This window comes from Engystomops pustulosus, chromosome 4 (genome assembly GCF_040894005.1).
Source record: "Engystomops pustulosus chromosome 4, aEngPut4.maternal, whole genome shotgun sequence".
Lineage (NCBI taxonomy): Eukaryota > Metazoa > Chordata > Amphibia > Anura > Leptodactylidae > Engystomops > Engystomops pustulosus.
The window spans coordinates 208165012-208181093 of NC_092414.1; the positions used below are offsets into that span (position 1 = coordinate 208165012).

General features: G+C 41.6%; 1 protein-coding gene across 1 annotated transcript in view; it reads right to left on the reverse strand.

Moving 5' to 3' along the window:
- Positions 1-542: 542 nt before the first annotated feature.
- The window catches only part of LOC140128221 (A.superbus venom factor 1-like), a 44028-nt gene continuing 28488 nt past the window's right edge, over positions 543-16082 (reverse strand). Inside the window, exons 24-41 of the mRNA XM_072149760.1 lie at positions 15547-15750; positions 13701-13776; positions 10684-10843; positions 10484-10579; positions 10242-10392; positions 9966-10126; positions 9682-9840; positions 9202-9261; positions 7594-7693; positions 7064-7115; positions 6898-6985; positions 5734-5823; positions 4765-4870; positions 4598-4687; positions 3868-3954; positions 2842-2925; positions 2288-2423; positions 543-1064 (exon numbers count right to left, since the gene is read on the reverse strand). Of these exons, the coding sequence (XP_072005861.1) occupies positions 923-1064; positions 2288-2423; positions 2842-2925; positions 3868-3954; positions 4598-4687; positions 4765-4870; positions 5734-5823; positions 6898-6985; positions 7064-7115; positions 7594-7693; positions 9202-9261; positions 9682-9840; positions 9966-10126; positions 10242-10392; positions 10484-10579; positions 10684-10843; positions 13701-13776; positions 15547-15750 (2042 nt within the window). The 3' untranslated portion in view covers positions 543-922. The remainder of the gene's footprint in view (positions 1065-2287; positions 2424-2841; positions 2926-3867; positions 3955-4597; positions 4688-4764; positions 4871-5733; positions 5824-6897; positions 6986-7063; positions 7116-7593; positions 7694-9201; positions 9262-9681; positions 9841-9965; positions 10127-10241; positions 10393-10483; positions 10580-10683; positions 10844-13700; positions 13777-15546; positions 15751-16082) is intronic.

The following is a 16082-nucleotide window of genomic DNA, read 5'->3' on the forward strand; positions in this document are numbered from 1 at the left end:
AAGTTATTGCTCCCTGTTCTTCAACTTTCAATCATATAGGCCTCAGGAGGACAGCAGCACAGTGGAAAGATGGAAAATTTGCATCACTTTAGCTTCTTTCCAGTGTGCTTCTGTACACAGAGAATCCTCCAAAGATAATTTGTCCCTGTCTATTCATTCTCCCTCTTCCTACAGTTCAAAGTAGTGAAGGAAGTATCAAAATATGTCTGAAAACAACATCTTTTAAGTTGCTTGCAACTGCAGGAAGATTCTTTGAGTTCTGTCTGGTGTGCTGGGGCGATGGCCCGGGTGCCCACAGAAAGGGCTCTGAGTGCCTCCTCTGGCACCCGTGCCATAGGTTCGCCACCACTGACATACACTATAGCAGGGCTCTGGATAGGACTGGTCCTTTTACAAATGATTAGGTCTTGTGAAGCTCCTCAGACTTTACTATCTTTGAGTGCGTTTGATAGTTACACAAAAACACTTCTGGCATCAGAAGGGCCCAGTGGGCATCATGTTGTATCCCAGTTCTACCTGACAATCCACAAAAACACCACAAATAAAATTTTAATATTTAATCTTTATTGTACTTTTTTGTTACAAAATACAGGAAAATTAATGAACATGTGACATTTGATGCATGGTCGTTGTTTGGAAAAAATGGTCCATGTGGTATGTTATCTCGTTCAAGTGTTTTTAATACATTTCTCTTCTATACCCCTCCCCCACGACTGCTGCTATAAAGTGCACATTCTACATCCCCAAACATTGAAGAAACCCCACCCACCGTCCTGCAGCCACGCCCCCTTTACTGTACATTTTTAAAGATTTGGTGTAAGGACTTGAAGGTTCTGAAAATTATCCAACAAAGTAAACAAAAGAAATAACCAACAAGCATTTCACATTACAATCGGACTGATAAGATGTAGAGTTCCTGTTCCTATGAAGCGCATCCATTTATCTCCAGATCCGCAGTGAAGTCAGCAAAGTCATCGCACTGGATCTTGTTCTCTTCATCCTGACATTCCCTTTCATTTGGCCACCACTCGATCCATGTGTCTTTTCCAATGATATACGAATAGCTAAAACAGAATTTATAGTTACAGAATGTTTTACTTTCCTACAATTACAGAATGGACTTTATTTTACTGTCATTCAAAGCTGAAATTTTGGCCTATTTTTTGCCTGTTCAATGGGCGGATGTATATATATATACTGTCTGCTGCCACAAATTAGCTTCTCTTCTGTCCCTAAATCCGCTTCTATTTTGGTCGTTCAAACTTTTATTGGCACAAACTTTTTTTGGTGCAAAATATGACCAAACGTAAAGCAAATCTACCAAGTTCTATTTCAGCTTCATTAATGTGAAGAGTCATATCAGACACTTTCAGCCCGTGCACCAATTTATTAAGCCCTTGGACCAGGGCTGCATCTGCCATGAGGCGGGATTGAATTCCACCTCAGGCGGCAGATGCGGAGCCCTAAAAAGAGCGGCAGAACAACTGTGGGTGGTTCAGACATTCGCCCAAATCACCAACCAGCAGTACAAATCTGCCACTGACAATCCATACTGCCTGTTTACCATCACTTTCGGCAAGCGGTACAGCAGCAGACCCATTTGTCTGTTCTGACACTGCTCTATGGCTGTGGAGGACGCATGCGGTGGTTGATGATGTCACACCACCTGCATCCATGCACAGCAGCGCTGCTCGGCAGAAGAGCCGGGAGTAGAGGAGAGGACCTAATAGGAGAGGGAGATTTAAATATCGGGACAGATCCTAAATAATTTGGGGCGAGGGATCTTATGGGCTCTATATGTGACAAAACCCGGTGGAAGGGGGGCCATGACTTACTATAGGACCATGATTAAAATGGGAGTGGGGCTCTCTATATAAGTATTCTATATAACTAAACTGGTGGTGGAGGGGGAATTTTTTTTAATAGAGGATGGATATTAATTGAACTGGGGGGGGGGGGGGTGGCCTGATGGGCTTCTATATACAACTTAAATGGGGGTGATTAAATATGGGGGTCACATCTTAATTAAAAGGGGGACATATATGAGGTAGGTTGTTATGGGGTATTGTATATAATTTAATTGGGGGCTGTATATACCATAAGTTTATTAGGGTGGTGTTATATATATATTAATTTATTAGGGTGGCACTATTTATTACATTATTAGGGGGCTATATATTAAATTGTTTAGTATTGATGACATCCTCACAGGGTATATCATGAGTACTTTTGAGCTGACCTAAATTATTACAATAATTTCAGTACCAGTAATGATCACATCACTCACCCATCTTCTTGGTCCCAAAGGTCATTCTTAATGCCCCAGATCAGGTAGTCGCGCCCTTCTTTCAGATCTAAGGCTTTACGGCACTTGATGTGACTGACAAAATTCCTCTGATGATTTACAACATTTTCGTCTGTTCCTAAAAATAAGACGAGATGGAAAATAAAGCGTCAAAACAACATATAGATAAGGCTGGAACCACCTCTTCACCATAAAAACCATCAATCATGAGTTCTCTTACATCTGACCGGAAGAACAGCACCGAGTACAGCCCCATTCTTCCAGCCAAAAAGTCAACACTAATTTCCACACCATTGGTTTCGGTAGAAAGGTTTTTGTTTTTTTTTTTGTTACGAATAGAAGACATTATTTTTCAGTGGCAAATCCTTCTGTTCATATAATGTCAAACAGCAGATCTGGACTGTATTTCGGAGTATTTGGGAATCCCACAGAAGACAACTTTGCACTGCACTTTTGCTTATCCTTACATAATCCTAGTTACATACATAGCCATCCTATAAGGAGACATTTTGCCCCCCGTCTTCTCTTGTACTTACCTTCCTTGATGACAGTGATTATCTTCATCACGTAGTTGTCATAGTTTTTAGTCTTTTCTATTTTTTCTAGGCGAGTCTTGAACACTAGGAAATAACCAAAAATTAACACAAGTCTGGATGGATAACCCGATGACCCCCACATATACAACTAAGAGGTGACCTACATAAATAACTAGATTTAATACCAAATACAAACTCACCAGTAGCTTATTTGCTACTGGACTGTACAAATACTGTGGCATTTTCGACTTTGGGTGCTATTTTCCCTTAGAGGGTGAAACGCTGGGAAAAGCATTATTTTATTTTGATAGATCTGACATTTTGGGATGCGGTGATACCTAATGTGTTTATCATTTTTACTGTTTATTTATATTTATATCAGTTCTAGGGAAAGGGGAGTGATTAGAATTTTTAGGTTTTTTAATGTTATTTTTTTAACCCTAGGTTGTCTGACTGATCCTACCATATACAGTATGGCAGTATATGGGGATTTTGCACATCATTTATTACAATGTGCAAATCGCACATTGTAATACCCTCAAACATGACAGCCTTGGGTCTCTGTGTGACCCAAGGCTGTTATGGCAACGGATCGCCCTCTCCCCCCCCCCCCCCCGCGATGATGTCACGGGGAGCTACAATCCGAGGCAAGATGGCGGCGCCACACCGATCAACGGGTTAGCATCTGATGGTGTTAGCAACGGGTGTTTGCTCCATTGTGCAGAAAACACCTGCTTAGTATGAAGAGGGCTCAGCCCATGAGCCCGCTTTATACTTCCACCTCCACTACCGGACGTACAGTAACGTCCAAATGCGGTAAGGGGTTAATGAGTTCCTTGGGTGCATCTAACTTTACATCCTCTAATCTATGAATTAATTAATTGAAAAAGTCATTGCAAATTTTGGTGCACAATACAGCAATTTAAGCAAATTCAATCTTCCTTCATCTGAGAATATTTTAAGGACCTTTTTTTTTCATACAGCTTAGTCATCCTCCCACAATGTGTAAAAATATTTGCTCCTCACCATAGTCCACGCCGGGTGCACATGCCTTGTTGTATCTCCACAATGCATTAATTTCCCCTTCCACTTGTTGCTTCAAGAAACAGTTCTCTGAAAGACAAAATCCGTAAAACTATCAATGTCAGGAGGTCGAAAGTGAAACACTAGAAACATGATTTGATCATTTTCTACTTTACAGTAAACCATGAGCTCCAGAATCCTTATGTTTAGACACAGGGTTGGCACCAGCGCTGGGCATACCCGCCCAAGTTCCGGGGCCCAGAGCTGCTGGGGGGGCCCACATAAGGCTGTACATAAGGAATACATAGGGTTGAGGGGGACTGTATCTAATAATCCATAGGGTGTGACCTTGGGCTTATATAAAATAACCATGAGGGGACTGTTTGGTATGATAAACTACAGAATTTTATAAGGAATATTTTAGGGAACAGGAGACTGTTTTAGTTTCTGAATTTTTAATGCCACCACGTGAGTTCACTGCAAAGGAGCCTATTGTGGTTCTGTCGCCCAGGGGCCTACTGAAACCTGGAGCTGACCCTTAGACACTGTAATAGTGTGTGCTCTTGTTATCGACTGATCTTAGTTTCCCGGAGAGGAAGTGTCTATAATTTGGTCACTATGATAGAGCCCACCAGCCTCTATCATATAATGAGTTATGTATGATTGAATATGTGCCTTTATCAGTGACCATATGTGGAGAACCCATCTTAAAAACTGGTCATCGGAGACTTACCCTCAGCACATCGGCAAATATCATTTTGACAGATGGTGCCCAATAATTGGCTGCCCTTGTCCACATGGTAGAATTTAGTGCAGCGGTTTTCTATGAAGAAAGTAAAATATGAATATAAAAGCATGTTAATCGCATCAGGTCCATAGAAACCCCTCCATGTTACCTACCTGGGGTGTAATAGTCATACACCGTGACAGATGCCGGTTGAATGAGACCGACTTTGAAAATCTGATGAATATGGAATTTGATGCATTCATCTTTTTTATGTGAGATCTGTCCAGAGTAAGAGAAGAAAAGTAAAAAATAGACTAAGAAAAGAAATTTTATACATTTAAAACACATTGTTGCAGGTTCCTCTAATGCCAGTGATGAAGCCATACTTGGGGCTCTCATACCTCTTCTTACGGAATCTCCAGATTACTTTTAAGATGTGGGGTAATTTTTACCCAATATTGTTTCACCATGTGGACTCTCATGATGGCATCAATGTTGTTTTGTCCCTAATCTTTCTATTTTTTGTAACTGATGATATACTGAAACATTCATTGGAAATGGCCCACATGGACATGTTTTTTGTGTAAAAACTGTAGACAACTCGGTACAGGTCCTATTCCTGCCCATGTTTGTGGCTTGGGCCTCCCCAATCTATTGGCGTATGAAAAGTACAGATGTCACATGTATAGTCACATGTGACATCTGTACCTTTCATGCGCCAATAGAGGGGCTGAGACAAGGTAGGTGACCTCAGGTAGGCACACAGATTGTGTACATGAAACCTAAACCCAATGATGACCAAATTGTTTAGCCCTCAACATCCAATACATGGGGCCTTCATTCTAAACCAGGCACCTTTATTCTCACTATTTTGAGGACCCACCAATGACAATCACGTTGATCATTAAAGTTTTGGGGTTAAAAGCTGTTTAGAGAATGAGATATGCCTTAAGGTCTCCAAAAAGGGGTCTGACCATGTGCTTTTCCACATGCAACTGCAAAGTAAACTTTTCAAGTACACTAGAAATAAGTAATTAGTCCTGAATCAGGTTTCCTTGGTATTTTGGACCATGTTCTGTGTATCTGTATATTGTGAGTAATAGGTATAAGTCTATTAATGATAAATATGGTAATGACCAAACCTTATCCAGATAGATGATGAGGGATCCTTTTTCAGCAGCACCCTTGTTAATATCATACTTGGAGATGTATTTGTCCACTCCTTTCATTAGCTGTATAATAAAAATATATATATTTTATTCAAATAATAGACAATTCCATTTAAAAATAAGGTCTTCCAAGACATAAATATTGTTGAACTTTTCTAGGCGCAAGGATGGGTCATCATTATCTGATCCATCCAGATTGAGTCCAACAACACCATTGATCACTTGTGATTGAGGAGACTCTTCCAGCTCATCAAGCTCAGCGCCATTCATTGTATAGATTGGGCCTGAGCACCAATGTTACCAATAAATAAGTGGTTGGTGGCTTATACAATTTGATCAAAATGTAACTAAGAACCTCGAGCTCGTTATATAATGTAGCCTAGCGGCAGTAGATCATTGTGTGATGTGTGGATGTGCCCTCCAGTTCTTTTTCTCTCCCCATGTTGGTTTAGTACATTCTATCCCTTCATTTATTTAGTTTTTCCTGGTACCAGCACTCCGCCCCATTCGACCCAGGTGTTTTTAAATTAGCAGGAGACTGCATATAGGGGCTGCCTCCTTCCTCTCAGCTAGTGTCTGAGACCACATGGAACAGAACACCTGTGCACACATGGTGAGCCTTTTTTCCTGTTCACATGGTGCGGTATTGCATGGCGTCCGCCGCTTCTGTGGTGCGGTGCTGGTGGGAGCCTGGGGCCCGGATCCATGGGGGCTATGCCTGCCTGTATGGTTGCTGGGGGGCAACATGGTCTTGGTCCCTGCCAGCGCTGTGCTGCAGCGGTGGTGGACGCCATGTGATGCCGCACATAATAGCATAGGGACCCACCATAAGGAGGTCACCGTGAAGTGGCTGGTGGGCTTATAGAATTTGATCAAAATGTAACTAAGAACCCCGAGTTCGTTATATAATGTAGCCTAGCGGCAGTAGATCATTGTGTGATGTGTGGATGTGCGGTCCAGTTCTTTTTCTCTCCCCATGTTGGTTACCAATAAATATGATGTCATAGAGAGAGAAAACAAAAGAAAAACTTGCAGAGCCCCACTGCCACCTCAGGTAGCTGCTATTGGACCCCACCAATCTAGTCGACGATGAGCGATACTCAGTCCCAGAAAATGCCTCGAATCAATGAATCTCACCCTATTAAGACTCTCAACATCAGGGGCAAATCCAGTCATCATAGAGATATCCAGGATAGACATGGTGGCATCTTTGTTGTTAAGATGTCTACAGAAGGAGCACAATGTTAGAGTGACATAGGATGACTATCTAGCTGGACAAAGTATATAGGAAATGTTTCATTACCTTGTGCAGATCTCAACTGATGACGTTGAAAGGGCACCTTCTGGAGCTCTAACTACAAAGGAAAAATTGAAGAAAAATTACATGAAGATGTATAACTTAGTATTATTTAAAATAAGACATTGGGGGACATTTATCATACGCTGGTGGAAGCCTCTTGATGTATCGGGGCAGGATGCAGTGAGGTGTTTATTCTACGCCAGGCAGGGATTAAAAGTTGCCAGCGCCAGCGAGTGCGCCGGCACGGGGACAGTAACACTGCACGTTGGGCCCACTCCCGGCCGGCCACGCCCTCTGCTCGGCCAGCCACTCCCCCCCTCATGCCCCTTCACGTCCCACTGGCCTGAAGGCTAGCAATAGGCTAGCATTTACGATTACTGGCGTGGCGCAGAGGTCCTGATAAATATGCCCCATTGTTTTGAAATTTTGTTGAAGCCCCATAAACCTTATTCTTTTGTGGTCAGTTTTTTTAGATTTATTTCTAGATGAGAATTTGGTGGTAAGGAAGACTTCTTCTTGATCTAGATACTTACTTTTGACTTTGTCTTTTACTTCTTCAACTGTAACGGAGAGATCAAAGTGTTTGCACTCCTGTTCTTTCTCTGTCACAAGGGCATGGTAAATCGAAACAACCTAAAGAGTCATAAAATGTATACAAATTTTGTAATAAAAAAAAACAACTTTCCCTCAACTTTTTGAATAATGAATCACAAGGTCAAATCAGATTTTGGAATCTGGGGTAAGGAGGGAGAGTTGAGGGTGGTGAAAGTGTTTGAATTCGACCCATCTACACCAATTTTCTGCCACTTCTTGGAGTATTTCTTGATTTAATATCTATTTTACTCCCTAATATCAGTCATGTCAGAGGTTTTGTGTTAATTGGCTCACAATTAGGGACAAGTAGACCCATTCAACTTTGAGTTCTTAACCCGAATTCTCTCCACAAATTTAAAGGGAATCTGTCATCATGAAGGGACTTTTTCAGTGATAACAGGTTCCAAAATGGCATGAAATGTTCAATATAAATCATGTTTTGATTACAACTTAAACCTTTTACGTTTTTACAATCCTTCACTTTATCTTACCTTGCTCCCTGCCCCCCTGGAGTGGTGGGGGACTATAAATAGAATCAGTCATTTGCTCAATCACATCCCTCCTCCCTTCAGCATTGCTCCTCACCCATATTTAACCCAGCCCCTCCAACATCCTTTCTCTCCCACTTTCTCCCCTTACAGACAACCGTTTACATTTGAAGACCCCCCTCCCCCCAACATTGGATAAACTAAAGGATTGTAAAGAAGTAAAACGATTTAAGGACTAACCAAAACATTATTTACATTGAGCATTACATGCCCTTTTGGAACTTATCATCACTGAAAAATGGCCCTCTTGATGACAGGTTCCCTTTGAGTGGCATTTAATGAGAAACACCTGCAATAGGTGCCAGCACCAATTGTGGGGGTAAACACAAATGCGGAAACCAAACTCCTTGCTCAACATTGTGGTTCGGGTCCATTCATTACCATTCAGAAGTGAATGATATGGAGTATAGAGCACCATACACTGAGACTGGTTCTGTGGATACAACTAGGGCAGTGATGGCGAACCTTTTAGAGACCGAGTGCCCAAACTACAACCAGAATCCACTTATTTACCATGAAGTGCCAACATGGCATTTCAAGCAGTAACTTATTGCTACCTGTCCTTCAACATCATTCAATTGTATTAGCCCACTAAGGCCACCAATACAGTTGAAAGAAGGTGGACAAATTCAGACTATCATTGTAGCTTCTCTCCAGGAAGAATGGTGGTTCCAGCAGGATGACCTCCAAAGACAATGCAGTTCTGTCAACACCTTCTCACTTTTCCTGTTCTAAACAGCCAATGAAATGTCACTTTAAAATAGTGCTGAGAGCAGCATCTTTTAAGTTGCTTGGGACTACAGGAAGATTTGGTGGATTTAGTGAAATTGGGGCAATGGCCTGAGTGCCCACAGAGAGGGCCCTGAGTGCCACCTCTGGCACCCGTGCCATAGGTTCGCCACCACTGAACTAGGGTCTAGCACCCTCTACAAGATCGGAGTGGAGGAATCCATTAATAGAAGGATAGAATCATCCTTACTTAATATGGTATCAACTTACCCTCAGGGTCCCTTGTCCTTTGCCCTTGGCTTTCACAATAAACTTTTGATTCATTTTGGTCTGTAATATAAAGTTATACAATGTCATATAAATAAATCTGTACTGTATAAAATATAACAATACTTAACAATGAATATAACCAGAAGCTTGAACAGAAGGGTGGGCTGTCCAACGTACATGGAGCAGGTCATACATATATATTATTTTACTAAACCCTAATCCACGTGAACCATAGAAGAAGAGAATGTAGTGGAAAGATTGCATGTAGGTGAAAAACATTAATGTCTAAAATTTACAAATTCTGAGATACTCTTGCCTAATCTTGCCCAAAGCCCCTCAGGGTTAAGAAAAAAACATAAAATTCACATATAAAAATACAATAGATCTGTGGAGAACTTTTGTATATAGACGTTCTAAATTCTAAAATAAATTTATGTTAAAAATCCTGCACCAGAAGAGATCAAGGTTTATCCTACTCACCTCAGCTGAACGTGCCAGCATAAAGTTATCAGTATTGATGCGGATGACATTGTCACTACTCCTCCCTGGGAGCCTAAAGGACACATCCAGATCTATTTCACTTAGAGATGGGATATCAATCTGATACTGAGCCAAAGCTTGGAACATCACAATTGTAGCCTAGACAAGACAAGAACAGCTAAATAGGTATATGTAAAGTCTACAAACCGGACGAAACACAATACATAGTACAGCATGAAAGGTCAAGCAAACAAGCGTGACCCCAAAGTATGGCCATTGCTTACTTGAGTGGAACCATAAACTGCTCCATGATATCTCTGCTCGGTGATCCAGCGCACAATTGGTCCTGTAAGATCGTAAACCTTCAAGCGCAAAAGAGCCAGAAGAGCATAAGACGTGGCCTCAATGGTGATGAATTGGGAGTTTGCTTTCCATTGAAGTTTGTCTTGTAAACAAAGAGAAAATCACTTATGAACAAAGTGGATGGTGGACACTGTAATTAACTTAAAATATTTGTTTAAATAGGCAAACTAATGAAATGTTCAGTGAGGTCCAAATACCTGTGGTACCAGAAAGCAGCTTTTCTGGATGATCTATCGCCCCAGCCATAGCGAGAGCATAAGAGGTAATAGCGATGGTGTACGGTTTTTTAAGTTCTTCAAACTGACCCAACAAGAAGCTGGTCGCCTTCTCGATACTGATCTTCAGGTTCTAGAAAGAGGAGGCCAAGATATATGTAAGATGAATGCAATAAGTTCTGGATTGTGAACCCATTAAGAAACTATGAACATAAGACACTTACGTTGACATGTGGAGTGCAGATCTCCTCACTTTCCAGCATAGCGATGAGGACAAAGGCTGTAAGTGCAACATCTTCTGAAGACCCTTTGATATCTCCCTGAGTAAAAAAAATATATACATATTGTATGAACGCAATATTTCACTGAGCCCTAAACTAAAACCAACAAAAATAACTTGAACAAGTCCTCCATTGATACATACCACCATCTCCTGATGAATAACCGGGGCGTTTTCTTTGAACATTCCATCAGGTTTTTGTCTCTCAAGTACCAGCCACTTGATGGCGCCACACAACACATTGATCTCAATTTCCACGAGGGGATGAGCCAGGGCAAAAACCTTGGCTACGTAAGCAGTGAGCCTGGACAGAAAAGAAGAGCGTTATCCAAAAATATTAGATAATTATTTCCACTGTGAAGTTGTTATTTGTCGCTCCCATCTTGTTCATTCATTTGTTGTTATGGCTCCTATCTTTGATAAACGAGGGACATTACTCATAGATCCAGGCACTGTGACGGTGGCAATCTTCTTAATGCAAGAATGGAATGAGTGGCATGTATGTTGGAGGAGGGGGTAAGGAATGGTTTCTTTTCTGTTTTTTTCCCGGGCAACTCAAACAAGGTAATCTAGGGACTTTGGGAGGAACTTTTTGCTTGTCTTTTGTTTTTGGTGTTAAGTTGCTGATTACAAATTGCTTGCTTAAGGTGGAAATGTTAAGATAATAACTATGGGGCAGATTTATCAAGCAGTCTGAAAGTCAGAATATTTCCAGTTGCCCATGGCAACCAATAAAAGCTCAGCTTTCATTTCACCAGTGCTCATGAATATTTTAAAGGGGAGCTGTGATTGGTTGCCATGGGCAATTGGAAATATTCTGACTTTCAGACTGCTTGATAAATCTGCCCCTATGTGTTGATGTCTTTTTTCGTATTGCCTTGATAAAAAAAAAATAAAATATTTAAACTTCTTGTGTTTCTAACCTTCTCAACTAGACTACTGTACCTCCCTACTAATCGGCCTTCTATTCATGAAACTGTCTCCTCTCTAATCTATTTTTTATGCCAGGCTCTTCTTTCAGACCAAACGCTACACGGATGCCTCCAGTCTGTGGTGGTCACTGCACTGGCTTCCCGTCTCCTTTCGAATTCAGTTTACAATAATGACCCTCATCCACAAAGCTCTGCACAATACTGCACCTTCCTACCTATCCTCTCTCATCTCAGTCTATCGCCCATCCCGTGCTCTTGGAATTGTCAGTGATATTAAATTATTCTCTAACTTAATTCGAACCTCTCGTGCACGTGTCCAGGACTTCTCCGGAGCTGCACCAATTCTCTGGAATGCCCTTCCCTAGAATCTCAGACCAATACCCAACCTCCAAAGTTTCAAACATGCTCTTAAACCCATCTCTTAAAGTAGATTTATTACACTCACTAACTGCATAAAAACGTATCCTGTGTCCTCCTCCCATCTGTTATCCGGCAAACACCAGATATATACCAAGCTCCAGGCTTCTCTGTAGTCAAATTTACCTTGGACTTTGTATATAAGATGGCGGCTGATGGCTGGTTCAAGTAGCAGAATTCATATTTATTAAATTATTTTATACTGTTCCCTTATAAAGAATGGCTGGACCATAGCTCTTTACCTCTTTTGTTCCCCCTCATCCTCATAGCCTGTAAGCTCTTGTCTCACCCCCTCATAGACTGTAAGCTCTTGTGTCCCACCTCATCCTCATAGACTGTAAGCTCTTGTGTCACCCCTTCACCCCCATAGAATTTAAGCTCATGTGTCACCCCCTCATCCTCATAGACTGTAAGCTCTTGTGTCAACCCCTCATCCTTATAGATTGTAAGCTCTTGTGCCCCCCCTCATTCTCATAGACTGTAAGCTCTTGTGTCACCCCCTCATTCTCATAGACTGTAAGCTCTTGTGTCACCTCCTCATCCTCATAGACTGTAAGCTCTTGTGTCACCTCCTCATCCTCATAGACTGTAAGCTCTTGTGTCATCCCTCATCCTCATAGACTGTAAGCTCTTGTGTCACCCCCACATCCTCATAGACTGTAAGCTCTTGTGTCACTCCCTCGTCCTCATAGACTGTAACCTCTTGTGTCACCCCTCATCCTCATAGACTGTAAGCTCTTGTGTAACCCCCCATCCTCATAGACTGTAAGCTCTTGTGTCCTTCCATCATCCTCATAGACTGTAAGCTCTTGTGTCACCCCCTCATCCTCATAGACTGTAAGCTCTTGTGTCACCCCTCATCCTCATAGACTGTAAGCTCTTGTGTAACCCCCCATCCTCATAGACTGTAAGCTCTTGTGTCCTCCCCTCATCCTCATAGACTGTAAGCTCTTGTGTCACCCCCTCATCCTCATAGACTGTAAGCTCTTGTGTCAACCCCTCATCCTTATAGATTGTAAGCTCTTGTGCCCCCCCTCATTCTCATAGACTGTAAGCTCTTGTGTCACCCCCTCATTCTCATAGACTGTAATCTCTTGTGTCACCTCCTCATCCTCATAGACTGTAAGCTCTTGTGTCACTCCCTCGTCCTCATAGACTGTAACCTCTTGTGTCACCCCTCATCCTCATAGACTGTAAGCTCTTGTGTAACCCCCCATCCTCATAGACTGTAAGCTCTTGTGTAACCCCCCATCCTCATAGACTGTAAGCTCTTGTGTCCTTCCATCATCCTCATAGACTGTAAGCTCTTGTGTCACCCCCTCATCCTCATAGACTGTAAGCTCTTGTGTCACCCCCTCATCCTCATAGACTGTAAGCTCTTGTGATCAGGGCCCTCCCTCTTATTGTTCCATATGACTGTTTGTACTCTATAATGTCTTATTATATTTGTATACATCCCCTGTGATGTGTAAAGTGCTATGGAATATGAAGGCGCTATATAAATAAAGATTATTATTATTATTATCTACCATGTTGCCAAAACCCAGGTTTTCCATTTCAATGTGCGGTACTAACATAACTTGGCTACTACCTTGGATTTCCTCTTCCCCTTACTTTAAATTACGTGCAAGCTCATGCCATCTTTACCGTTCCCCAAAAATATCTTAAAAACAGTTTGTATTTTTTCCTACCATGAGAACATTAAACCCTTATTACACCTCAGCTCTGCATTGTGTATACTGTCAGCTCATGATTGTAACACGTTGTAGAATATGATGGCAGATTATAAATAATTGTAGGGATTATACTGACCAGGTACTGGCCGGACGGTCTTTGAAAGCTGCGTAGGAACTGTCTGCTTTTCGGAAGACTAGTTGCTGTACATAACCTGTAAAAAAAATTTCCTTTAGTGCCCAAAAGGATCCATAAAAAAAGATTAAGGAGCAACTTCCAAAATGTGGCTCTTAGGGCTCCCCAGGAGATATAGTGCCTGTATAAGAGCTTGTGCCAAGCACAAAGCAGATTTTGGCAAATCCATCTGAACTTCCATCTGTTTTTGTCTTAATGTTATGTATGTGACCCCTTACTGATAGTACAGCACCAGGGATTTACTGGTGCTCTATAAATAATAATAATAATGATAATAATAATAATAATAATAATAATAACTTATGACATCCGGGAAGGTTCCTCTGATGTAGAAAGGCATAAAACGGAATAAAAGTTCTATAATGCCTCTCTATGAGACCCTCCTATATACTGGTGGCCCATAGCAATATATGAAAGTTGACATCATAGAAAAGAGTACCGCATAAACTCGAGTATAAGCCGAGATTTTCAGCAAAAAAATGTGCTGAAAAACCCTAACTAGGCTCGTACTCGAGTCTATTTAAAAAAACATTAAACAAAATGTGCACCTGCCAGATGGGCGTAGGAAGTTGAGTACACATTTTGTTTTTTTTCTTATAGGCTGGGTTTACCTCGGGGAGGGCTGGGGGCAGGATCTGTTAGCTAAATACCAGGGGCATGGAATGGCTATATACTGTGGCAGGGGCTGCAGGCTATGTACTAGAGGGCATGGGCTGCCTATATACTGTGACAGGGGCTGCAGGCTGTATATTGGGGGACAGAGGCTGCTGGACATATACTGGGAACAAAGGGCTGATGTATACTTGCGGCAAGCGGCTTCTGGCTATATAAAGGGGGCATGAGCTTGGAGTCTAGGCCTATACTTGAGTCAACAGATCTTCCCAGTTTATTGTGTTAAAATTAGGGGCCTTGGCTTATATTCGAGTATATACGGTACTATGCAAAAAGTCTGGATGTCAAGGCCACTATCAACGAATGGAGTATATATCAAGGTTTTTTGCCTAGAGGCGAGTGCAGGCAGAAAAATGTATCCATGTTCCGGACATTCCTGGACTGAACCTTGCATTGATGGAGAGATCTCAGCAGTCACTTCATTCCAGTGATACCAAGATCGGTCTGGGAAATCCCCCGAGAGCTCAGATCAATTTTCTCTGACTGCACTCCCTTCTGGGTAAGTGGTACGATAAGTATTCCAGGCTTTGATAAGTAGACTTGGACTCGGAGTGGAAGGTTTATCTGTTTTCACAACTTTAAGTAACTATTTCTCGGAATGTACTTGCTGGAGGAATGTGCTCGCTCATTTTTAAGAAAACTTGCATCTACAGCCAATTGTTGCGAAATCTCTTCCATGAAGCTACATCCATATTCATATAACTTAAAATAAACATTTAAAAGAGGCAGAAGAAACTAGAAGATTAATACGATAACAAAAACATCTTTCCATTCAAGTACTTAAAACCCTCTTTTCAATCCCCAACATTAAGCTCTTGAAATGTACTTAGATACAACACTCCTTGACCCAAGTAGACTGCAACAATAGGTAAATCCCGAAAATTCCCTTACTGTCTGCTCCGATCTTACAGACCACTCCCGTAAAATTACAAACAAATATATGGAGGGTGATAACGAGAATCAGTTCTGGAATACTGGGGTCCCATAGAATTGTCCAAACTCCTCTTACGTTGATGTGTCGTGAAGCAGATGTAGACTACTACTGGAGTATGTCTTTACGTTATTGCCCCATGGAGCTCACACGAATAATGGTGAAATGTTTTCTTCCTCCACTTACCCTGCTTGATGTATTTGATGGCTTCTTCTCTTCGGTTTAGGCCAATTTTCTCCCACTGGTTGGTGGCATCCAGGTAGATGGTGGCTATCACACTGGGAGTCATAGTGATCATGTTTTGTTCTCCACAACCTCTTGGGACGACGATCAAATGATTGAGATTTCCGCCTTGAACGGCCTCCTCCACCATTTGGCTGATTGCGTTTCCTAAATATTTTTATGGCATAAGAAATTATTTTTTTAACCACTTAATGGGTCATTGAGATCTTACGGCATGAGGCTGACATGACAAGAGCCTGAAATACGGATTTGTTTCTGTAACTCTCACAGAGGTAAGTAGGAGTTACAGAACTAGTATACCCCGCTCTACTACATGTGGCAGCATGGAAGCAGCTCACCCCTGATACTCTGCTTCTATAGCTACTCTAAACCTCTATGAGCAGCAGAGAATCAGCAACAATGTTGGGTTTTATCTGGGTAATTAAAATTAGGACTATATGAAATTCATATGCATTGAAATACATATTATTTTTTATTTT